This window comes from Lithobates pipiens, unplaced genomic scaffold, assembly GCF_037356315.1.
Source record: "Lithobates pipiens isolate NorthernLeopardFrog02 unplaced genomic scaffold, aLitPip1_a1.2 Scaffold_19, whole genome shotgun sequence".
Lineage (NCBI taxonomy): Eukaryota > Metazoa > Chordata > Amphibia > Anura > Ranidae > Lithobates > Lithobates pipiens.
In genome coordinates, this window is record NW_027507764.1 from 431,493,904 (window position 1) to 431,520,324 (window position 26,421).

The following is a 26,421-nucleotide window of genomic DNA, read 5'->3' on the forward strand; positions in this document are numbered from 1 at the left end:
CAACAGGGAGAAAAGGCGCCTAAATCTTTTAGCAATATAGGAAAAAAAAAAAAACCCCTACACCAAACACATTATATTCAAGTCAAATGTTAAAGCCCTCCTTCAGACACTGCAGCTACCTCATTTTGTACGATAGGTCTCATCCGCCTCTCCCTAACCTGGCTGTGCTTAGCTTGGTGCCATCTCCAAGAAAGTTTAGGATTTGGGAGAGAGGCAGGATGTGCAGTAATTGGCATCAGCTCACCAGTAATTAGGTCAGCAGGAGTCTCCATTCATTGAAGGAAAAGCTGAATACAGGTTTTACTTACAGTACACATTCAAATTATTCACATACCATTTTCTTGGGTAATGCGCCACTGATTCTGCACCCTTGCATCTACGCTGCTATCGAGTTGAACTCTGTATGGAAATTTGTTGACACTTGCATCCTTGTCAACTATTTCAAAACTGTCAGATGTTCTACCATTTGTGCAAACAGTGCCACTGGATCTAGAAAGCTGCGGTCCATGTTCATCAAGATCTGTAAGGTTTATCACAACAGTGCAGGTGCCAGTCTTTCCAGCTGGTTAATAAAAGTGGGAGAAAAAGCTTTATATTTATTTATACACACACACACACCTCAACATCTCATTGAATAATTCAGTTTGTTTGAAAAATAACTGCTTAAGATACAAACATAAAAATGCTGCTTTCAAATTCAAAATTAAAATGCATATTTATAAAACACAAGGCCCCTTTCACATGAACCACCCATGTTTGCTCAGTTTCTGCAGAGCAGACAGACAAAGCAGCACTGTTCTATGGGAGGATGGGAGTAAACAGACTCTGCTGTCGGTTTACACCCATTACCTAGAGAGAGGACAATAGATGCCCTTATTTTTCCATATCAGACCAGAGGTAGGCAGGTGTAAAAAAAGGGACACAAGTCCGTTTACACCCACCAGTTCATAGAGGTGAATAGACCATCTGACCAGGTACACCTGAAAAACAGACATCTTATCGGATCCTTCTTGTGAAAAGACCTTTAATCTTTCAGGGGTGTGTGTTTTAAAGGACAATGAATGATTCACCACAAGTTCACGTTTGGTGCAAGTCATTTTCACTTTGATAAATATGCCCCAAGTGTTAGGTGTATAGTTTTATTGTTTTTTGTAGCGTCAAGGTAAGTGTTAAAGGTTTTGCCCAGTAAATGTAATTAAACTCTGGGGAGAAAATGGGGAAAAAAATAAATAAAAAAAAACACAACACACAGGATACACTTGTTCTTGGCCTTAGGAGCTACATGGAACCAACACATTGCTTTACAGGTTGCATGGGTGCAACTAAACATCACAATCTGCTTGTATTTGGTTTTCTAAATGTGGGTTTCTTTGTGGATTCAAAATCGGTATTAAATTAAGGAAAGTCAGAAGTTGTTTCTGCATCATAACACTTCACTCAACCACAGTTACTACAATTTGAAGTTATGGTTATTTTAGTACTGGTATACACAGATACTTGATATAAAAATGTGAAATTAAGTTATCTTGACCTGAATGACAACATTTGGTCATAATCAATGAGGAATTCAGAAAAGGTCTTTAATTCCCCTCCCTTAGCCACATACATACCTTTGCCTCCCTATACGCCATGCAGCTGCTGGAAGCAAATAAACGCAGCCCAGTTTAAGCTTTAAGTCACTACGTGGAGCTCACATAGGGCCAAGGACTCTCCCTGCCTGCATGTGACAGAACTGGGTGTTGACAGCACAAAGGAAAAAGGGAGTATGTTTCTGGGCAGGGGGCATTAAAGTGAACCCATTGCTTTACTCTGCATAAGCAAAATAAAGATTTGCTTTTACAGTCAATTGTTAGTGCTGTAACCCACAGCACCGGGTTGAAACTCACTCTGCACCATTTAGGCCAGGACATGAATTGTGATTGACCACTCTGGGTCATGTCATGAAGTATAGACTTCACGACCGAGGCCTTTAATACAATGTATTGACAGTTTATAAAATGAAGAAAAAAATAAATAAAAAAAACACGCCCACTTCACATGCAACATAACAATTGAAAGCCTTACATGCATCAGTTGCCAAAAAGGTTACATTATACTTGTGATTTGGAACATCTTTGGATTCATAGTCCATGAGTTGAGCTGTAGTAATTCTACCATTATCAGCCACATTGACCCAACCTAGTGGATCTGTCAACTTCTGGTACCTGTGGGGAAGATTTAGATCTGTTAATCCATTGAAAACCAAACAGTTGCCTGCACCTATCCTGGGCAGCTCACTTAACTGCTGCTCTTCCATGCTACTCAGTCCCCCTACCAGGAGCAAATACAGAAAGCCCTGTTTAATCTTAAAGACATAATTTAGAGATCACATGCTGTTCAGGTCTTTCTAACATTCCATGATTGAACAGAAAAATAAAAAAAAAAATAAAAAAATAAACACAACCTCCAACAGGCTGGTTGTAGTGACATTGATGAACAGATCAACTACAGTACAACCAGCCTGCCCATAGATGGATTGAAGTTTGGCCGTGTTCAGCAATTTATGCTTCTGTAGCCCGCTTTATTACTGGGCATTTCACATCCAGCAACCAAGTGCAGCAGAAAAGGAATTTCCCAAAGTTAGCTAGTGTATGAAGCCATTGATTCCTTCTGAATTGTATTGTGACTAGTGTCTGTGCTCGTTGTAAAGCGCTGCACAAACTGTTGGTGCCATATAAATTCATAATACAATTTAAATTCACATACCGTATGCCAGTAGAACTTTTAGTTTCAGGATCAATTGCTGCATATTCTGTAATTAGGGTGCCAATTGTCTGATTTTCTTGAACAAATACTTCATTCATTTTTGGCTGACATTCAGGACCTTCATCGACATCTTTAACAATGACTGTGACTGGAATAGTATTACTACCGCTGGTTTTTGTCCCAGATGGTGTCATTAGGCTTACTTCATTAGCGACTGCAACTTGTAGTAGAAAGCGTTTGTCTTCTTCATAGTTTATTCCCTAAAAGTGAATATATAAAATATATTTTAAAAATACATTACATTTGGCTTCAGTTTCTAGGTGGCATATTGGTGGGGGGGAGCTGGTCTTTAATATAAAAACACACAGATTGAAAATATTCAGTCAGCTGCACTTGGCTTTTTAAACACATTAATGCCTTAAAGGTGGAAAATCTTAAAGTCTGAGCACAGTTTTGCAATTTAGGCATGTGCAAGTAACAAATCTGTCACAACTGCTTAGTATATCCAGGTAAATTATACCTTGTGATTTTCAGAGTATGGATATCTACCATTTTCCATTCTCGGATACCACATGTGAACATGTGTTTGCACCCATAGCAGGTTCAAGAAACAGTGCGCATTTTTTTTTTTTAAGCTTAATTTCAGGTTTAATTTAAAGCTGGTCCAAACAAACCATTTCCAGCACCTCAGCCAATCATGGGACATCTTCTATGCATTCAAGAAAAAAATAAATAGTGATTGATAGTGGCCCCCCCAACCGCTCTGGCAGGCATCTGAAGTGATTACTTCCGGAACTGGAGGAACTATCGGTTTGTATTTCCCTGAGATTGTTCGGGAGCGTCCACCACCATATCGATTGTTTCACCGAAACGGAAATGAAGATGGTCTGACACATTGAGACTTCATCCCACTGCCGTAAGAATGAGTTCTGTAAGGTTCTCATGTGCCACTGTGCCCATCGCACCATGGGTATGGTTGAAGACATGGACCCTAGTACACTCAGACAGGCTCTGGCTGATAAGTGATTTGTCGATAGCAGCTTCTGCATTTTCAGAATCAGGAGGCCGGATTTTCTCTTGTGGGAGCTGTATCTTGTTAATTTTGGTGTTCAGTTCTGCCCTAAAAATATCATTTTGTGTGGGCTGCAGACAGCGCTTTTCCCAATTGATTATCCATCCAAACTTCTGGAGGGTTGTAAGGAGGATATCCCGATGGTGAATCAACGTCTCTTGGTCCCTTGCTAGAAGTAGGAGGTCGTCCATGTAATGGTGGACGCATAAACCCTTTTCTCTGAGGAATGCCACCAACGGTAATAATACTTTTGTGAATGTCCTGGGTGCCGAAGAGATGCCGAATGGGAGGCACCGAAATTGGAAATGTTGGTTTATGGCGAACCGGAGAAACTTTTGAAAGGCTGGATGAATTGGTATATGTAGATAAGCGTCCGATAAATCTATTGAAAGCATCCAATCGCCCAGATTTATTGCCAGAATTATTGATTGAAGGCTTTCCATTTTGAAAGCCTCCACTTTGACATTCCTGTTGAGTTTTTTGAGGTCTAATACAGGTCGCAAATCCCGTCTTTTTTACCAGAAACAAGGGTGAGTAGAACCCTCTTCCCTTCTGGCATGCTGGGACCTCCAAGATCGCTCCCTTTTGTCTCAATTCTGCTATGTACTTTACTAGCAGGCTCTTCTGGGGTACTGAGGATGGAACTCTGGTTGCCTGGAAATGATTTGGCGGAAGTCCGTTTTTTGAATTTCCACCTGTGTCCGAATTGGATCGTGGAATATGTCCATAAATCTTTTATATGGTCTGACCAGATTCTGGTATAGTTCCTTAGCCTTGCACCCACCTGAGCTTGGTGGATGCGCAAAACTTCAAAATGACTTCTGTTGCCCTGCCGGGGTGGCCTTAGATTTCTATAGACTCATAAAAGGTTTCGTATTCTTCCAGTCCCTTCTGAATTCCCTACCAGGACGGTAGGATCTGGACTCTCTATATCTGTCAGGAAGATTACGTCTGTAAGCCGGTCCTTTTTGTGTTTTGGGTCTCCTATTGGAGGGGGATCAGGCCTGACTTCCTTCCCGTTACCTTGGAGATGGCAGAGTCTAACTTGGCACCAAACATATTAGCACCATCATATGGAACTCTGCACCAATTTACTTTAGGATGCTGTATCGGCCATCCATGGTTTGAGCCAAAGCGTTCTTCTTGCCGTTTCGGAAGCCAGCATAGCTCTGGCCGAAGATCTTATAATGGCCACTGATGCCTCTGCTACAAAGTCCCCTGCTAGCTTGATTTCTTGCAGAGGAAATAATCTCAATGCCATCCTGTAGATACTTTTCTACTTTATCAGCCCATCCTGAGATGGCTCTGGCTACTGCTGCTGTGGTAACCGCCGGTCTACAGGCTCCCCCAGCCGTGGAATATGCTTCTTCAATTCTAGGTCCATTTTCCGGTTGAGCACATCCCGAAAGGAAACCGCATCCTCGATTGGAAGTTTGACGCATAAGTGAGGAATCAACGATGGGAGCATTAGTCAGGGACTTCACTTTTGACTCCTTTAAAGGGTACATTTTGGCTAATCTGTTTGTAAGACTAGATCTTTTGTCAGATCTCTCCCATTCGTCTTTAATGAGATCCTCCAGCTCTTCTATAAATGGGAAGGATACCGGATCCCTTTTAAGATTTTGAAAATACTTCAGTTTTTTTCTGAGGTTCTGCCGTATCGTCTTGCCAACCGATTGGCACGGACTGTGCAAAGGGTTCTACCAGGGAAAAATCAAAGGCTACTGACATTTCCTGACCCTCATCCTCAGAGGAACATTGTGATGCCTGAGTGAGTGAGATTGGTGTCTGCGGAAGACGTACTGGGAGCAGCTCTAGGTGTTGTCGTTTCCAGTATGGACTCCCACACTGACTCTTATGAGGTCTGTAGCAATTCTTGCGTCTGCCTCTCTTTAGTAGCTTTGTTGAAGCAAGAGCGACAGGCAAGTTTATCTGGCAGTGCCAGAGCGCCGCATACCTAGATCTTCTTCCATGCCGGGAGCTTGCGGCTCTTGATCTAGACGGGCTGCCGAAAAAAAACCCAGCATTTAACATCTGGCACTCTTTTTTCCTCCCCTTCAATACTTACCGTTTTTGGTAAAAAGCCTCTTACCCAACTTGCTGATGGTGGTCTGCGTGGGCAGTGGACTCCATAGAAGAAGAAAAAAAAAAAAAAAAAAAAAAAAAGGGGGGGGGGGAAGGACAGTCTAAGAATAGAGGGGGGGGGGGGGAGAGAGAGTGTCCAGATATAGATATAGATCCCACAGGGACTTGCCTTAGACCTGAAAGGTGATTACTTTGCAGGGGGAGTAATCTTCTTAGAGTTTGCAGAGTAATGCAGCATACAGAGAAAGACATTCAGTATTTAAAAATAGCGCCATTGCGGCGGCTAATTGACGCGCCGCGCATGCGCAGAAGCATCTTGAATGCTCTGGCGCCATCTTAGAAAAGGTAACACACAGAAAAACATAGGGAAAAGAAAACTGGCTCTGCACGTGCGCAGAGCGGCCAAACGGCGCCATCTAGAGTGTAATTACAGCTCAGAACAGAAACAAGTGCAGGAAAAAAAACAAAAAAACAAAACAAACGAATGGCCAGCCGTGGGACTAGAAGACACAGCGATCCCAAGGTAAAGGGGAAAAAGAATGGAAATCACATCCCTGTTAGTATGGATAGCAAAGGTAGATATAAGCAAAAAAATAAGAGGGTTTTAGAAGAAAATAAAGAGGGGAGTCCACTGCAAAAAGTAAAAGCTTCTTTAAAGCTTATAAAGTGCCAGAATCCAGTAGCCCCGAGACCACCAGAATGGGGGTTCCCTCCATAGTAGCTCCTTTAGAGACTGTACAGGAGGGACTTCCAAACAGGAGAGGCTTGAACCTGCTGGGGCGAATGCAGTAGAGGCTTATTCATCTGTAACAGGCAAAAAAAAAAAAAAAAAAAAAAAACCCCGTCTGTCCAACCTGTCAGGGGGAGGATAAAAAAAAAAAAAAAAAAAAAAAAATGCAGCGGGGGGTCTCCCCTTCAAATTTATAGCTATCCAATCCTATCAGGTTGTGGGGGCGGAGTCCCAACCCAGTGTGTGCTGCCATAAAGGTGCCAGGAAAGAACATTTTGGCTGGCGTAGGGCTTTATTGGCAGCATGAATTTAGAAAGTAGAAATAATTTTACACATTGTTTTAAAATGCTGTTAGATTCCCTTTAGGAACTGCAAATCCAAAGCTAGCATGCAGAAGAAAAAAAAGGGAATAACCAAATTTTTTTTTCCTGCACTTACCTTTACAACTGAAAGCAGGCCTTCATTTGTCTTTGGATCAGTAGTTATATTGAAAAAGCGCTTCTCGTTTCCTTGTGTGATTGTATACACAGCTTTCCAGTTTGAAGTATCACGCAAGTCATTGTCTGTTACAGGGATTCTCAGTATGACCATTCCATATTCATTTTCATTTACTTCAGTCTGATACTAAAAACAATAAAAATAAAAGAAAGATTCGTTACACTCAGATAACTATAAAGATTTTATTGCTCTTTAAGGCAAGGCCATACAAAGAAAAAAAAAAAAAAAAACAACACACACACGATGTCTGCTAGCATGGAAGCATAATAAATCCTGACCAGTACAATTGTTAATAAGTTTAAAAGATGAAATGCAAACTTACGGATGACTCTGAGAAGATTGGTGCAAAATCATTCATATCAACGACCGTTATAGACATGGTGCCAGTGGAAGACAAACAACCTATGCTGCCACCCATATCACGCACTTCAAGTATAAGAGTGTAATGGTCTAATGTCTGCAAAGATAAGCACATGCTAAAGTTTAGAGAAATGTCAAAATTAAATAGAACAGTGCTTGGTTAAAATATTTGCTCGTTTGTATCTGTTGTCCGTTAATTGCCATTGTAACCCTTAACACTGAGCTTGAGTAAAAATTAAACACATTTTGTACATGACTGCGCCCTAAATATGAACTCCGTAATGTCAATTAATGCAATTATATAGTCATTACATTTTAAAATGGAGCTAGTTTAGGTACTTGAATTTGTCTTGATATCGGCCTCCTGCAGCCCCCCCTGTACAGTGACACTCAAACTGGGAGGGTCAGCACAGAATTACAAGTTTGGTAAGAACCAGTTCACATAGGTTATTTTATTATAGTTTGTAAAAGATGATGCAAGAAGTTAGAGTAGGGAGCCCATGTTTACACACATGGCTTAGTGATGGAAATACCTGTAATGGCCTGGAATTGGGGGGGGGTGTTGGACTAAGCCCAGCATGTCTCGCGTCCAGTAACAACTCCTCAGCTTTTCCAAGAGCTCCCCCTCAGGCTGTGCAAAGTGGATTGGAACAGTCAGTCAAGAATCTCATCTACCCAAAAGGTATTGGTGGTTAGATCAGATTCTTGATTGACAGCTGCACTTTGCTATATACAATTTCTTTCCTTGGCTGTCATTGTGCTCAGGCTTGTACAGCGCACCACTGTGAATCTTGTGTCTTGCTCTGTAATGAGAGTTGGAGGTTCAAGTGCAATTCTGGCTCACTGGCAACTGATAAGTCTTAACAGACTATTATAGCATTTGAGCTGTTTAAGCCTGTATGCTGTCCTGTGCATAGCATAGTAACGCCCAAGGAAAGATTGTGTAAAGCAGTTGTCAGTCAAGGAACTAATCCAACCACCAAATGGGACAGATCAGATACTTGGCTGACAGCTCTAATTCACTTGTACTGCCTGGCGAATGGCCAAAAAAAAAAAAGCTGAGGGCATGTGACCAGCTTCAGTTTTGCCCCCGTCTTCAACCCAGGCTGCACTGCAAGGTAAAGAGGGAAAAAAAATAAATAAATAAAAAAAAGTGTAATTGACCGCCACATTACATGAGGAAAAATAGGTACTTAAAGCGGAATTCCACTCAAGTGGAACTTCCGCTTATATCTCCTCCCCCCTCTGGTGCCACATTTGGCACATTTCAGGGTGGGGGGGGGTGGACAGGAACCCATTTTTGACAGGTGCCTGGAGACAGGGCGGCGGCTTCACTGCCAGGTTCCTTTAACAGGAGTGGCGCTGGCTGCACCCGTCAGGCTGGGTTGCTGACATTGCGAGTGTCCATGTATTAAAAGCCAGCAGCTGCAGTATTAGTAGCTGCTGACTTAATTTTTCGTGGGGGGGGCTGGACCTCCTCTTTAATATTTAAAGAATGCTAAATGTAAATCAGTGGGTGATAGTGTGCACTCATGTAGAGATGGACACACTATTAAGGTTTAGAAACATTAATACAAAAGATTTGGGTTCTTTATATCCCTGTAAATATGCATAATTAGCATTAGTAGTTAAAATGCAATGATTTTGCGCAAGGCACATTCATTAATTCGGTGTACCATAAACCTGTATTCTCCACGAAAAGAAGAATACAAATTCTAATTTCTCAGTATGGTCTGGGATACATTTATGATTGGATTTGTAGAAGCCTATATGCCAAAGATAGATTTAGTAGGTCTGCTGGAATAAGTCAGAATTTTGGCTCAACCTATCCGCCCTTAAAATTTTGGGGAAGAAAAAAAAAAAAAAAAAAAAAAAAAACACCCACACATTACCTCTCTATCAAGGCTGTTTGATAATGTAGTGACTATGCCATATTCTGCATTCACAGCAAAAAGGAGTGGTGATGGAGGAATTTGTCTAAGAAGATAGTATCTTAGCAGGGTGTGTCGAGTTTTTGGCTCATCTCTGTCCGAGGCGTTTACTCTTCCCACAATAGTACCTTCAAATAAGAAACAACCACAATACATGAAGATTGATCAAATTGGAAAAATACGCACAATAGCTCAGATGAAAACTAGACTTCATAAAATACATTCATGAAAAATACACACACCCCAACACTACAGCAGAAATGGATGAGTTACTGTAGGAGCCATTGTAGGATTAGGCGCCATTAAGGGAGGGAAAGTTCCCCCAGTGGGAAAAGGCATGTGCCACTATTTTACATTTTGGGTTCCTAGGATTCGTTTTTATAGGGTCAGAGATGAGTGGACATGCTACCCACATTATAGTATACGTCTGACAGATATTCAAGGTACCAGTGCAGCCTCTTTCTAAAAACCTAGTTTCCTAGCAGTCATGCTGCACCAAAGATTCAAAACTTTCTAAGCCACGGACATGGAAGTATTAAGCAAATCAGGGTACAGCATTCATCTGCTACACACTTCTGGGTCAGTGACTCAAAGCAGAGCCAGGCAACTAGCATTTTCTGAAGGATGACGGTAATGGCAGCCTTCATATTTTAAACTTAACCCTTAGTGTTACCGCTAAAATTATGCATTTCCTCTCAACCTGCTTTCACACTTAACCCAACAATAGAAAAAAAAAAAGGGACTACACCAAGTTAATATAAGATGACCTCAGGTAAACAAGATCAAGACTTTTCTTTACCAAATGATTACTACCACACCAAAACAACCCTTCAATAGAGGGTTTAAGTTTGGGGATAGACTATCCAGGCAGTCTCATTTAATTGCAATCTTAATGCAAAATATTGCTATTAGTTTGTTTAGTCAATTGAGTAATGTCGTGCCATCAAGATTAAAAAGCAGTTATGAGTCTTTAGATGTGGGTGCAACTGAAGACATTTGAGTACACATAGATCCTCATGTATGACAAAATGTCAAAGTATGACTCACAATAGACAATTTTCTCTTATACATGTTAAAAATATGATGGCTACTGAAAGTTGCTTACCAGCTTTACTGTGCTCCATCACTTCAGCACAAAACACGGCTTCCGTAAACACTGGGGCATTATCATTGTCATCTTCTATGACAACTGGTAGCGTCAGAGGAGACTCCGGTGAATATCCATCTACTGACGTTGCATAAACGGTTAGCTGAATGCAAGATAAAAAAGGTAGGAGTTGTTATAACGCCTTACAAAAGCCTTTACACAAAAAAAAAAAAAAAAAAAAAAAATTATAATAATTGGTGAAGAGGGTAGGGGTTTGTTGGTAATTACTCAATAAGGATAAAGAAGGGCAATATAACCCTTTCAAGAGGTAAACCCTTCTTGTTCTAAGATAGAATAAAAAAATTATAAAAATAAAAAACACCCACAAACATTCAATAGAAGTTGCCAGTATGTATTGATAAACTTAATTCTGTAAGACTAAGGAAAAAAGGAAAACTGCATACCGGAAAAGAAGGGTATTCTTCCCGATCCACAATGCCATTGATGTACAAGTCTCCAGTTTTTGGATCCATCTGAAACAAACCTACTGGAGGCTGATCCACTCCTGGTCCAGAAATAGTGTAAATAAGATCATATTGCACCTGAGTGTCAGACTGGACCTGTGGGGGGAAATACATACAATATAAAAAGGTCTAATTGTGTATTCTATTATAATTGTACAGGAATAAGGTTGCTGCATACATCATCCTCCTGTTGGATCCTTCCTCTTACCCCACACTATGTAAAGTTCTCACTCAAGACGTGAATTTTTGTAATATGCAAATCTTCTTCTTGTTTGAAGCATATCTCCCTAAATGAAGTAGTGCATTACACCATATGGTCAGAGTTTGTGGACATCAGACCATCCACCCTATGTAGCCAAAATGAAGATACCCTTCTATATTTCTGGGTTTTCCAAGAAACAGTATGGTAAAGCTACAGCATATAAATACATTTCGGACTGAGAGCTTCCAACTTGTGACAACATTCCAGGGAAGACCTTTTTTCAATTCTAGCATGACTGTGCCCCTGGGCAAAAAGACAGGTCCATAACATGGTGTTGATGCACTTGTATGGCCAGCAGAAAGTCCTACCTCAGTCTTACTCAAAACCTTTCAGATAAACTGGAATGCAAATTATGAGCCAAGTAGTTTCCTCCAACATGTTCTTTTGACTTAATGACCACAAATAAAAGTCTCAAAACCTTGTGGAAAGTCAGAATACATTAGGAACAGTCATGGTTGCAGTGGGAAGGAAGCTAGAAGTCAACCCCATATCAATGACCACATGCCTAGGATGTTCAACAAGCTCATATTTGATATGCTGATCAGGTGTGCACAATATTTTTGGCTATGTGTATTTTACTGGGAAAATATTGTTTTCTTCATTTGAGAAAAAAACTGAGCATTTTCCACTGAAATCATGCAGACAAATTATGACGAGACTCACAAAATGAAAAGCAGCAAGTATCAAATTAACAGCATTAGGATATCCTCATTGCTCACAGAATTCTCACCATTGGCAGTGAAAAAACCAAGTACAAAATAAACCCAGATAAGAAGCCTTCTCAGACAGCTTATGTGGTGGCAGCTGTAAGACTTTCAAACAACTGAAAAGTGGTTTAAAACCAAAAACTGGCTTACTGAGCCTCAGATACCTTTTTTCTAACACTTCACTGAATAAGCCTGCTGGTAAACCAGATCCAGAAGCCAAAAATAGAGAGAGAAATATAGATTCAGATATGAGCCCTACCCGTTCAAGATAACATGGAAATTTCCCTCGATAGTTCTCATTAAATATAATGGGCAAAGGACTCCATCTCCTTTTTGTACGTCTTAGCAATTCTCTGGTATATCTTTCTTTCCCAGCCTAAAAACAATAAGAAAATAAAAAGGAAACATGAATATTTAACGAAATCCAAAGACATGCAGGTAGGCTAATTGGCTTCTGTCCAAAATTGGCCCTAGTATATGAATGGGGACCTTGGATTGTGGGCTCCTTGAGGGTAGGGACCGATGTGAGTGTGTAATGTACAGGGATAGGGACAACTGTAGACACTCAGGTTGAACTGGATGGACTGGTGTCTTTATTCAACCTTACTAACTATGAAACATGAATATTTAATGAAAAACACAAAGGAGACCAGCCAGTGTTAATATGGTCTCAAGAATGCTTTTGACTAAACCCGCCATACTTGGGATCAAATTGTATTCCTGATGAATTGTCCTAAATTCATTCCATAGGTAGCTTTATCGGCATCCCCCAAAAATTCAAGCGGAAGCATCTTGGCCAAAACAGCAACTACATCCAATCAGATGCAGGCACTCTTAAATTATTATTAATATCTAAAATGTGTATGGCTAGAGTGATAGGGTTTGGGTTTGTGTCAATGGCATCAGTTTGAAACACTTCTGAGCCCATTCAAAAACGTATAGGAGCATTTGACCCCGCTTCAAGCCAGTTTTGCATTCCCCTAATACTTGTACGGGAATGTAAATCCCATACAAAAAGAAAAGCTCCTTTGACATAGGCAGTAAAGTTCTATAAATATACTACGATTTGACAGGGTCATGAATCATACACCTTTATTCATGAACCTCTTATCCAGTTCAAAAAAAAATTATGAAAAGTAAGGTTAGAATAATGCACACATCAAAAGAACTTGAATTTTCTTGCATAAGCAAAAATGTGAGCTTGAACAAATAGGAGAGATTTATTTTAGAGTTAGAGGCTAGTGACTACTGCTTAGTAAAAAAAATAAAAATAAAATAATCTATGCACTTTATTCAATGCCGGTCTATTAGCAATAATTTGTTCACCATATCTTAGATTTTTAGAACAGGTTAAATATGCCGTTTGGCAACTGAGGATTTTCATCAGCAAAACAAGTGTTACTTTTCTACATGTCTTAACTTCTAAAGGATTAGCTGATGCAATAGCTTTAGGCTGGTTTCACATCTGCGTGGAGTGGCTCACAGCAGGGGTCTGGTGCTTCCCTGTTCACCATTTCAGGTCCGATTTCGGACCTGAACCAGACCAGAGGATGCACAGGACTCCTGTGCAATTAGCTCTGCAGCCATCCTGGAGTCCTGTGAACCGGCTCCATTGAGAGCCGGTCACAGGCGCCTGACAAGCAAATTGGATTTCTCCGCATCCAATTCACAATAGTGTGAACCCAACCTTAAATTTTCTGTTGATTATTTACTTGATTAAGTTAAACTTCAACCAGATATACCAAAATAGCCATCAACACAGCTATGTATTAATTTTAATCCTACTTCTGGGATTTTATTTTGGGAAAAGCAGCATAAAAGCAAGAAAAGGGAGGACATCTGTGTGCTGCTCATCTTCCACTGTCCAATCAGCAAGTTGGGATGGCTGAGGTAGTCTAACATTCTTAACAGGATGCATATATCCCTGTAGCTTTGAATCTGCCTTCAGACCAGTATTAAAAAGAATAATCAAAAAAAGTGCAGCGCATGTACAGGTGCCTAATAAATTCACAGAAAAAGTAAAATGTGACAGAATAGTAGTGCAAACAGTGATGAATGCACATTACATAGAGTCCATAGATTAAAAATGAAGAAACCTCCAAAACAAATTTATTAAGCGCAATATATTTTATATACACTGCACTTTTTTTTTTTTATGTTTATATGTTAGCTTGGTATCAAAGCCAGCATTGTCAAATGAATCAAAAGTAAAGATTTTCTTTTGGTTTATTAAAATGACCATGTCATAAAGAAGAAAAAAATAAATAAATTGTACTTACATTTGTTTCAGGTACAAGTGTCACTGCAACAATCCTCTCCTTTTTTGAATTTTGATTCTGCAGTATGATTCCAAGTGAAACTGGATTGGGCATCTTAACGCGTTTTGTGGCATACAAGGCAAAAGCGAAATCAACATGCTCAATTGTGAAATTAGAATTACTTGTTCCAACAACTGCTTCATCGGGGTGCAAACATTTATACAGATCAACTATGAAATAAAATAAAGAATGCATGTGGTTACCAATACATTTGTAAAGTAAATACAACAAATTAAAGAATCTCCAAAAAATAAATAAAAAATAAATATGATAAATTAAAAGTAGGTATCAAAAGCTACAGATGTTGCATGGCAATACATATAAGGAGGCTACTGAACTAGGATTTGTACATAATCCTCTCATTGTCAGTGTTCGGAGAACAGATCCTATGAACATGCAAGCTAAATTCTTTTAACCTCCTCTTCTTCCTGGATTAAATGGTGCTGCCATCTTGGGCTCCTAGTGGTTCCACATTTGGTGAATTTGAGGTGGTGTGCAAATGTGGCTATATATCCCACAGACACCTTTTCAGTTCTCATTTACATAGGGCACCTAACTAAACCTACATTTGGGAACTGGGGACCTCCTGGTCCTCTGTAACCTGCCTGTGAACATTGGTAATCAGTATTAATTAGACGTCAACCAAAAGACCAGAAAGACATGTCCCAAACTAAGGTTGTTGCCACAATTCCTAGATTCAGGCAACATGTTTATAATTCACTAAATACTCCCCCCCCCCCCAATGTTATTATTGCAAACTTTACATTTATTTCTGAAAGATCCAATTAGATGGATAAAAGACAGTGAAATCTACCTTTATTAAGACAATATAAACTCACCAGTGCCGACAAAGGATCCTGTACGGATAAGGTGATGCACGGGAAGTTTTATGTGGTGACAAGATTCTTCTGCTGCAACCAATGGCTGAAAAATATAATTTAAAAAAAAAAACTGTAAAAACACTTTAACAATTATAATATTGTTTTTCACAAACAGTCGTTATTTTATCAGTTAATCATTATCTCAAACATGAGCCATCTTGCTTTATGTTCATAGCTTATCAGGTTTGACTGTTATGAAATATACCACAGATACCGTTTTTATTTCTAAATGGCTTTTTTTGACTGTTGTGTGAACAATTTTATGCTCAGGACTATTGCCATCTTTCTTCTGTCACCAAAACCAGCCACAAAATAAACACTGAATTCCATCTGCATTTCTCCGCTACCTCATGATAGTAGGTTTCTGCCTAACAACTTTGTTCATTTGACAAAAAGCAATTTGTATAGTGGATCCTCAGGCCTCAAAATGGCAGTGTTAAGCCTATAGTTACATGCATTTAGAGAACATTCCTAAATTCATATAATGATTTTTCAACGGCATCAGTCAAGCTCAGCATTTTAGGTAGGTCAGGTGTGTTTAGAAAAAGTAGAACTTTGTGCTTCTAGGATCTGATTAGAGAATCTGAATTTGGCTAAACAAGTGTAAATGCAGCTAAACCTGCTTTAAGACAGGAATCACACCTAAACGACAAAAAGGCGATTTGGGAAGCAGATAAACTGGTTTATACGAGTCAGGGAATGTCTCCTGCATTTTGGAAAAAAAAAAATAAAACACAGGAGTGCAGGTGTGAATGTAGCTTTAGGGTTCCAAGGACAAGATCTTCCCTGTGGATTTCTCTGCTCAGCACTCTTTTGCGTCACGCTTACCATTTCTTGTCATATTTCAAAATAAAAGAAACCAACGTGCATGGCAGTACCCCCAAATATGATGTCAGGAAGGGGTTGGTTTGAGAAACCAGGTTAAAAAATCTTGACTCCTTGAATCTGCATCAAAGCTCTGTAGCTTTATGCAATAGGGTCACTAACAGATTGAACCAGTATGCTGGAGTTTACAGAAAAGAGTCTAAAAAGGGAAAGATACAATTTTTAAAAAAGTACAATAAAAGATATTTTGCTATACCTCTCACATTGGTCACAGGAGTATACTTACTTGTGCTTGCCTTCAACCCAGAACCAGCCAACAGCAGGCTAAAGCTGGCATTGCAGACTATGGAAGGATCCCAGTCATGTTGTTCAGATCCGCCCAGCTGCCCAATTGACAGCTGACCTCAGCTCTCAGCCTGTGGCTTAGAGCCAAAGTCAGCTATGCCCACCCCCTCTTCAGCCTTGCGGTCCAGTGAGCACTGGAGGGGGAAGAGCTGAGAGTGGTGACTGGCCACTCTCAGCCCACATTTACACGTTTCGGTCTTAATCATAGCTAGCTCACAGGAGCTGCAGCTTTAGTGCATGCCTGCTATCCAATCTGATTAGGAGGCGAGTTTTATATTGAAAGTCTTTAACAATAAAGTGCCTTTATTGTGAAGTCCCAACCCTTCTAAGTTGGGAAGCTGGCTCCTCATATCCGACATGGCTAGAAGAGATTCCCCTGTACTTTAGAAAAATCTCCAATAGCAGCAAGGCTGGTATAAAGAAAAACAGCTGAGTTGCGACATCTCTACTCACAAACTCTACTTTGCTCACAACGCACAGCCTGCGATGTCAGATATTGCCCAGAAGTGCATTCTGATCTGCTGCAGCCTATTGGCAACCACTTCTTGACTAATGTAAAATGCTCTCCAGTGATGACTGCATGACATTCTAAAAGGTTTTCCAATGGAAACAAGTGGACCACGGGTGTTAAAGTGACTGCTGAATGAGTCCATTGGGACTGAGTTTGCCTCATTCCACAAAGTAGATTACCTTTAATGACTTATTCTAGATCTGAATTGCTGTCGTTTGCTGTAAAAGATCTTAGCTTCAATGCCGGATACTATAGACAGTATTTCTTGTACTGTGCCTGAGAGCCCAGGCTCTTGTACAGGCAACAGATCCTGTTCACCATTCCTTTCCTGTTTCAATTCACAGAATACAAGGTGTTCGGTGAATGGACAAGGGAAGATCATATCCTTCATGATCCCCTTCTCTATTCACAGAACAACTTGTATTCTGTGAACAGAATACAAGGCATTTTGTGAATTGACAACAGGAGAGGAAAGGAGGGTGAAAAACCTCAGCTGCAGTGCCAGAAGTAGTAGCTAGCATCGGTGACACTATATTTCTACAGTAAACTGTAGTGTTCCAGACCTTGGAAAGTCAGTGGTAATGTACATGTACACATTTTTTCTCCCCTTTTTCCTAGAGTTCGGTTTTAGCCCCAGTGCACACTTTGTAATCGCAGCCGATTCCTGTACAAATTTGGTGCAGAGTCATACATTACGTATGGCTCAAGTCGCACTGGATCCGCACCAAGAACTGACCTTTTTTTTATCTGCACTGGAAATGGATCGTATGGCTGTTCAGATTCATGTGATCTGATTCCAGTTGATTCCACAGTTCACACTGCTCTACGAACTGATTTGGTTGGGGAGGTCGTTAACTTTATAATGACACCCATAGCGGTTTGCAAAGCACTGTGTGAACTGTCTGAAATTCTGATGCTGTGCAGGAAGCATGTGTCACAGTTGGTCTACATTCTGTTATCAGGGGGTTGCCATCATGCAATCGAGTACCACAGTACACAAGACCCAAAGACTAGAACCAAAATAATTCTCAACTGTGGGTCAAATTTACATTCAATACATGGGGGTAGATTTTCTAAAACTGGTGCACTCAGTCTGGAGCAGCTGTGCATAGCAACCAATCAGCTTCTAACTTCAGCTTGTTCAATTAAGCTTTGACAATCAGCCCATGTTTACATTGGGTTGATTCAGCATGCTTTTTGACATGTCAAATCACATGCAAAATCAGCTGCTATTGCCAGCAATAGCACCGTTCGAAACGCCGTACCAATTCCCAAAAGTAGTTCCTGTACTACTTTTGGCAATGTCGGGGGGGGGGGGGGGGGGGGAGTGATTTGAATAGACATCTATGCAGGAACCTGCACATAAGTCGGTCAAATTGTCCCCGAAGTCGGACTGCATTTGCAGATTTCTAACCCACATCATAGATACATAGGTCAAAAAAATAAATACATACATAACACACCACACACATCCATCTAGTATGGACCATAAAAATAATATTTAATCCTATACCCACAACTGATCCAGAGGAAAAAAAAAAAAAAAAAAACACAATTCAATTTGCTACAGCAGAGAAATAATTCCTTCCTGATCCCCAGAGAGGCAATCAGATTTTCCCTCGATCAACTTTACCTATAAAATGTTAGTACCCAGTTATGTTATGTACATTTAGGAAAAAATGCAGACCTTTGTTAAAGCAATCTACTGAGCTGGCGAGAACCACCTCTGGAGGGAGTCTATTCCACATTTTCACAGCTCTTACTGTGAAGAAACCTTTCCAATATCTTTTCTTCTAGACAAAGAGTGCCCCCTTGTCCTCTTTGTTGACCATATAGTGAATAATGCAAAACCGAGTTCACTATATGGACTCCTTATCTATACAGTTATAGATCAGTGTGAACCTTGGCTAAAACCTAGAAGCCGATTGGTTTTTATGCAGAGCTGCACCAGATTTTGCACTCTCCAGTATATTAACCCCATTGTGACTGGCTGATAACCAAAAAGACTATATTCTATAATTAAAATAATTTATTATTTTTTTCTACATGAAGGATAAGAGCCAGCTCATACAGGGGCGACTCGTCAGGAGACTTAGCCGCCTGACAAGTCGCGTCCCATTCTGTACCATGGAACCGTTCTAATAGGAGCGAATTCGAAAAAAAAAAGCTTCCTGTACTACTTTCGGGGCAACTTCAGGCAACTTGCATTGACTTCTATACAGAAGTCATTTTGCAAGTCGCCTGAGGCAGTTGTGCTGCCTCAGTGTGAACCAAGGCTAACAGTTTGTCCAGATTTATTATTTTCTATTTAAAAGAATAACTATAGGCAAAACGTTTTTTGTTCCCCATTTTGGATAAAGCATGAGGAAGTTCTAACCTGTCAGATTTTATTTTGTCATCTGTGTCTCATTGTGGAGATTTCCCTTAACATCCTGTCCCGTAGCCAAATAGGAAGCAAGAGGAAATCCCTGGGAACCCACCAGAACTAATGTCCTTATTGGAAGATTTCCCCTCCATTACTTTTCTGGAGGCAACCCAAGAATTTGGAATTCTCTTTAACTTATTTTCAATGATAAAGATAAAAACAGGACAACTAGAGGGAGGGTGATTCTCCTTAACGGGGGCACAGACAGCAATATTATTAACTGACAGATGTTCTAATCAAGCCTCTCAACCTTTTCAGCACAGAGGAACCCTTGAAGTAGTTTTCCAGTCTTGGGGAACCCCCTGCTAAAAATTAGAAATCTACAACTCATGATACAATAGTGTGATGGTCAGTGGGAAGAATGGTCCTTACACTTGTGGTAATTGGGAAGAATCGCCTCCTTACAGATAGCTAAAAAGATCAATGGTGTCGGTGGGAATTTATCTGAGAGGCAGTAATTGCCCAATGCTGAAGGAACCCCTAGCAACCTTTGGAGGAACCCTAGAGTTCCACTGAACCCTGGTTGAGAATCACTGTTCTAATCCCTCTCCACTCAATGTTATAGAGCCAAACCATTTTGTTTCATTTTTGAAAAGAGCGGGTTTTTATTGCCATCTGTATACCCATTAGGGGGAGGTCTCTCCAACTTCCTGTCTGGACAAGAATACATACATTGTACATATAGCCACAGTCCTCATTCTTGAAGAAGCATACAGACCATCACACACACACACCCCAAGTTAGGCCTTCGGCTTAATGCACAATGCAGCTGTCAAATGCCTGTTTTACAGGCATTTTACTTTTTCCGGCCCGTAACAGGTATTAGGAGGCGGGCATTTAGAGGCAGAAATCTGAACACACCAAAATAGTGTTCAGGAAGAAGATTTTTGGCAGAAAAAAAAAAAAAAAAAAAAAAAAATGTCCGATGAGTTTAAACGCTTGGCACATTAAGAAGCTTGCACGTCCATTTCAATAGTCAAAATAAATTACTATGGTAGCCAATTAATCACCCAAACACTGGATGCACCTGAACACACCTAAACACATTTAGAAACAAAGTGACTTTAGACTCATTTTTAATGCAGCTTTTCTCCTGCCAGGAGCAAGCAAAGTCTGTACAAGTAGTTTTGTAATTACCAAACTGCTGGAGGCAGTCTATTTTTTTTTTTAAACACATAAAAACACAAAAGTTACCCTATCAATTTGTCAAGCTGAAGAGTGAGAAAAAACTGAAAGTGACTTCCTTTTTTCCCCCCCACCAATGAATACAGGAAAGTTTGTGGTCACTGCATGTGACAATCAGTTCTTTGGCACTAGTCAGTCATACTGCTGAACTGTATGTACTTTACATACAGCATAGTCATATCGTATGTGCTCTCCATACAACAGGTGCGGCATCTATACAGATGATAAAGGAATGTGCACCTTCAGGGGCCCTACAGAATATTTTACATATGAACCTGCTGCACGTAACAATGAACACAGTTTGGGTTACTTACAGGATAAAAGAGGCATTTATAAGAGGTTTAAAAGTGAACACCGTTAGCGTTTTACGAGCCATAACAACACACATTAGCCATAAGGCCTCCTTCATACCAGCTGAGTATGTCGAGTTACCTAGCACAGGAGCTAGATAAGGCAATGTCCTTGGAGTCTGAGTTGAGTTTACGTCACCATAGCACATTGGTGCATGAAAAATAATTATATTTTTCACACTGTGCACTTAGGTAAGCTATAATGTGTCAACATGTTAATAGAATACAGTCAAAAAAAAGTTTGTTTTTACATATTTAAGAAATGCAACCCTGTTTATCAGAAGTTATGTCTATTCAGCCAAAATTATTAGTTGCGAGACCAAGTTCTGATTTTTAATGGGAAGACTTGGCTTATAATCCGACTTCCAACGAGTCCATCGGTGTTGGATAGGGTTGAGGTGAGGGTTGAGTGCAGGCCTTCTGACTTTTCCAATACCAAACTCATGATATTGGGGGGGGGGGGGGAGCAAAACAGTCTAGCTAGAACAAGAAGACAGCCTTTCTTAAACGGTTTCCACAAGGCTGGCCCACAATTCTCTAAAGGCCCATACACACGATCAGTTTTTTTTCTGTTGAGTTTTTCCTTCAGATTTACCAAAACCATGTAGCGCAAGGGCCTGCCTGATTGCATACAAATTGAAACTCCTAAGATTTGACCTCATTATATGGTTTTGGCAAATCTGAAGATAAAACTCAGCAGAAAAAACAGATAGTGCTACAGTAAAAAGACATAAAGCCCCATACACACTAACAGGACCTAAACTCAGTCTGTATGGGTGATACTGTTGGCCTTAAAGTGTAGCTGTGATAGATGGCCACAAACATTTGGCCATAGCTTGTAAGCAGCTGAAGAATTTTCTTCTAGCCATAGGGGACTACAAAGACAAAACCTGCTCTGCTAGCCCCCATGATGGTACAATAAAGCAAAGCTACTACCATTTACGTTTTATTCTAGGCTGGCTGTGATTGCCAGCCTAGATTTATGAAAATGCTAGTTGCCCACTTGCTAATCCCCTAGACTTAATGTGAACTGAAATTGACTTTGTCTCATTACTGGAGGAGGCAATCTCGCTCTCCTTCGTTGGCTGCGCTTCAATCACTGCCTACGCTTCTTCCAGATTTGGCAGTTTCAAGCCATCTAAATTGGCTGGCCTGGGAAGATGTAACCCATTCATCCCAGCACCAAGGAAAGCCAAGACTGTACATGGACAAGTGCATGCGCCGTTCACTGTACAAGCTTTTACAAACTGGGACAGCCAATTTCTGCAAGAGAGACATACATAATCTCTCTTTCAATTAAAGTCTTCTCACTAGCAACTTTTTTCAAAGCTAAAGTAACACTACAAACCCTTTGGGGTTTATTTACTAAAGGCAAATCCACTTTGCACTACAAGTGCAAGTCACTGTAGATCCAAGGGGGACATGAAAGGAAAATAAACAGCATTTTTGCTTGTACGTGAGTGGATGATATAAATCAGCAGAGCTTTCCATCATTTCAGATCTTCCCCTCAGATCTAAAGTGACTGCACTTCCAAGTGCACTTGTAGTGCAAAGTGCACTTGCCTTAAGTAAATCAACCCCATTGAGTCACTGACACAGAATCAGCTGAATTTCCAACTGCACGCTGCTCAAAAGAATGCACATTTACATCTATGTATATACATGCATTTACACTCCTAAGCATGTAAGATGCATGTCCTCCAATGCAATTTTTTTATAGTTACAGATCTGAATGCAGTTCATGTTTATGCACCTGTGTGCATGTCCTCTTTAAAACACACCTGCATTCAGATCAAAAAAAAAAGGCAAAGCTTTTACACCCCTGTGCATGAGGCCTTATAGCGGGGGTCAGCAACCTGTAGATCGAGGACAGGCGCTTGGTAGATCTCAGCCTGGGCTTGCTGACCTGCCATCCCAGAGCATCAGCGTGCAATGCAGAAGGACTACTTGTAAAGTCAGAGCTGTAGTAGGGAGCAAGACACTTTGCCTGGTGTTAGATTTCCACCTCTTTAAGGTTACCTACCCCTGCCTTATAACAATTCATAGTGGAATCTGCCCAGAAACCTATTACACCTACACTATTGGCTGTATAAAACTTAATTGTACCAGCTAAAACTGCCACAAGAATTTCTGCACAATACCCTCTCCCGAGGTCCAAACATAAATGGTAAAATACAAAAATCAGGGCTACCCCTGATTTATTACTGGCTAGCCAACCACAAAACGTCTCAGAATTTGCAAAGCTGCATTGAATTAACAAAAAATTATAAAACACATAATATATATTCTCTCCATTCAAATCCTTAAATTTAGACTGTGCTTTTCGGTACCAAAATTAAATTAATAAGGCTAAAACACTTCCATGTACAGCAGTCCAGAATATATTATTCAATTTTTTTATCACTAACTCCTGAATGATCCAATATAGAACCTTTGAAGATTTCCTCTTGGTAATTCATATTGCTGATTTTAGGCCAAATCACACCAAAGCGATTTAAAGCACAATTTGCAGCTCCATACGAGGTGCGTCAATGCTCAACACCGAGATTACCATTATATAACATGGTGCTTGTTTATACCCAAGTGTGGTGTGGCCTAAAAAAAAAAAAAAAAAAAAAAATATTTATTTTTAAAACACGAGTATTTTTATGGGGTAGCGTTGTTGATTTTGGCCTTCTATGGCAACACTTGAAATCACACGCAATGTGCTTTTTCCATATATTTCCTTGCTTAGGAACTGGCTGCAAATTAACACTCAAGCCTGAAAAATGCACAAATGCTAGAAAAAAAAAAAAAAATGCCCTAAAATAACCAAAGACACTCAAGTGTGAATGGTGCCTTATTCAGAAGTCATACATTTGTACAGTGATTGCTTTTTGAATGTACACCTTCCCTAATGCTGGCCACGCATTATTCAATTTTCTTATTCAACTTACTTTAGATTTACCTTCAGCTATGTAGTGCAAGGGCCTGCCTGATTGCATACAAATTGAAAGTGTTTAGGTTTGGCCTCATTATATGGTTTTGATAAATCTAAAGGAAAATTGTACAAGAAAATTGTATAATGTATGGCCAGCCTAACACCACAAGCAGACATTAAGTTGTATTTCTAGTAGAAATATAATCACTGTAGGCCTGAATACAAGCAGAGGCAGAATAGTTTACATAATCAAACCTACGATCACTAAGGCACCACTACCTGTACAAGGCCTACTTAAAGTGAAACTAGCGAGAGAACATCTGCAAGTATAAACCGACGAGCAAAAGTAAACAATCATTTATTTGGTTAGTAGAATAAAAAGGCCCCATAGCAAAAACACTGCATGAATACACTAAAGCATAAATTAGTTAGGGGTACAATGTCCATTCAGTAGGAACACAGCGGCTCAGGGGTCAGCACTTCCGCCTAGCAACACTAGGGTCATTGGTCCAAATCCCAACCACAGAACAACCTGCCTGGGAGGTTGCACATTCTCCCGATGCCTGTGTGGGATTAGTCTGGGTCCTCAGATTTTTTTCCCCCGACACTCCAAAAAGACACGCTGGTAGATTAATTGGATCCTGTCTAAATTGTTCCCAATATGTGTATTACGGACCTTAGATTGCAAGCTCCTTGAGGTCAGGGACTGATGTGATTGATGCTGTATACAACAGGGATCTCCAAAACTACGGCTCCTCCAGCTGCTGTGGAACTACAAGTCCAACGAGGCATTGTAAAACTGACATTCACAGATATGAATGGGCATGATGGGAATTGTAGTTCCTGTAAAAAATGGAGGGCCATAGTTTGGAGACCCCTGCTATATACACTGGAAATACTTGTGATAAACAACATCTCTTGCTTCTATCAAAACAAGGCACAAAAAAAGATCACATTTGTACTCGAAAATGAAAAGTCCTGATAGTCTCCAAAGAATCATTGGGACCTCTACCAGACAATATTGAGGCACGTTTAGTATAGCTAGGATTTCAGTCCAAAGTATTTTAGTTTTAGTCTAAACCAGGGTGGATTAGATATTATTATAATAAATATAATTATTAATAATAAAATTCTGGACTCCAGTGGGAAAATTATCTAATATATATATATATATATATATATATATATATATAATAAAATTTGACATTTGCTGGGTCCAGCTTACTTCGTAGCCCAACAACCCAATGTCCCTCGCACATATCCCAACATCCCCCTCATGTACCCCAATGTCGCTCTGTAGCCTGAAACCCAAATGCCCCTCAAAACCTGGCACACCTCTTATGAAGCCCATGACCCCAATAAACCTCAAAGCCTGACACCAGTGTTCCTTTAATGTAGTCTGACCACCCCAAGACTCCTCTGCAATCAGCTTCTCATAACCCAGATAGATACTTTAACTTTTAGGAACAAGCTTAAAAGATCACTGGTGTTAAAAAAATGCCACCAGATCACAACAAAGCTGAGTCTGAGCTAAGGTTCTCCTCAACTGTCAAAGGTAAAGAAGCCACGTCTGATCAGAGGGACTCCGGGGAAGGACACAAGTTATATTTATGAACAAAGGAGTCTTTCTTCTGTTCGGATTTCCCTGGTCAGCCACTAGGCAGCAGATAATACCTTCTACTGAACTTTATAGGAGTGGCCAATTAAACCTTCCATCACACAGGAGCTACAGAAGGCGGATTCCACAATAGGAAAAAAAGAAATGGTGTGTGCACGTTATACTTTATATATAAATAAAAAAAAAAAAAAAAAAAATATGTATGTATGTATGTATGTATGTATGTATGTATGTATGTAGGAATATTTTTTTTTATATTATATACATACATACATACACTAACAGAATGGTAACAGTAACTGTTGCAGTTTCCAAATGTTACACTAAAAAAAATATATATAAATATATATATATATATATATATATATATATATATATATATATATAATAATATATAAATAAACTTTTGTTTTGGCTACACTAACTAAAAGTAAACACATAGCTAATAATAATAATAGTAGTGCCGATGAGAAGAAGAATAGCAGGGTTTCTCGGGGCACTCACCAGGAGCAGTGCCAGGATGCAGCAGTACATGGTGACAGATCCTCGGGGTGACCCCATGGGAAGGACTGGTAAATCCCAGCACTTGGAAGTCCGATCAGAATCCGGGTGGTAAGTATCTGTGGCGGTAAGTAGGTGTGCGGTGGAGGTGCTCCCAGGTGTACAGATGACAGTATACAGACAGGCTGTCCCCTCCGATCCGCCTGTGATGTGAGATGAGGATTGTGCAGAGACTGGGCTCCAACACACTCTGTTCCTTTTCTTCCCTGCCTACACTCCGCACCTGTCCCCTCCCCACTCACCACCACCAAGGTGGGAAGAGACGGGGGCGGGACTGGGAGGGACACAAATAAAGTTTTTATTGAAACGGGACTCCGCCTTTCTCTGTGTGACTCAGTCCTAGGTAACATGGAGACTGGAGGGTAAAGTCCTGTGTGATCTGCAGCTCATTAATCATCTGTATGTGTGAGAGGAGGATGAGAGGAGCGGAGGGGGAGGGAGGGATGGCTGCATTCTCATCTGTCTGCCCTATGACATAACC

The 26,421-nt window shown here is 40.3% G+C and overlaps 1 protein-coding gene across 1 annotated transcript in view; it reads right to left on the reverse strand.

Moving 5' to 3' along the window:
• The window catches only part of LOC143997147 (desmocollin-2-like), a 37,761-nt gene extending 11,600 nt beyond the window's left edge, over window positions 1–26,161 (reverse strand). The window contains exons 1-12 of the mRNA XM_077492607.1: window positions 25,884–26,161; window positions 15,159–15,243; window positions 14,281–14,489; window positions 12,261–12,377; window positions 10,973–11,128; window positions 10,527–10,671; window positions 9,383–9,549; window positions 7,453–7,587; window positions 7,071–7,256; window positions 2,746–3,005; window positions 2,065–2,204; window positions 335–562 (exon numbers count right to left, since the gene is read on the reverse strand). Coding sequence (XP_077348733.1) covers window positions 335–562; window positions 2,065–2,204; window positions 2,746–3,005; window positions 7,071–7,256; window positions 7,453–7,587; window positions 9,383–9,549; window positions 10,527–10,671; window positions 10,973–11,128; window positions 12,261–12,377; window positions 14,281–14,489; window positions 15,159–15,243; window positions 25,884–25,940 — 1,885 coding nt within the window. The 5' untranslated portion in view covers window positions 25,941–26,161. The remainder of the gene's footprint in view (window positions 1–334; window positions 563–2,064; window positions 2,205–2,745; window positions 3,006–7,070; window positions 7,257–7,452; window positions 7,588–9,382; window positions 9,550–10,526; window positions 10,672–10,972; window positions 11,129–12,260; window positions 12,378–14,280; window positions 14,490–15,158; window positions 15,244–25,883) is intronic.
• Between the last annotated feature and the right edge of the window lie 260 nt (window positions 26,162–26,421).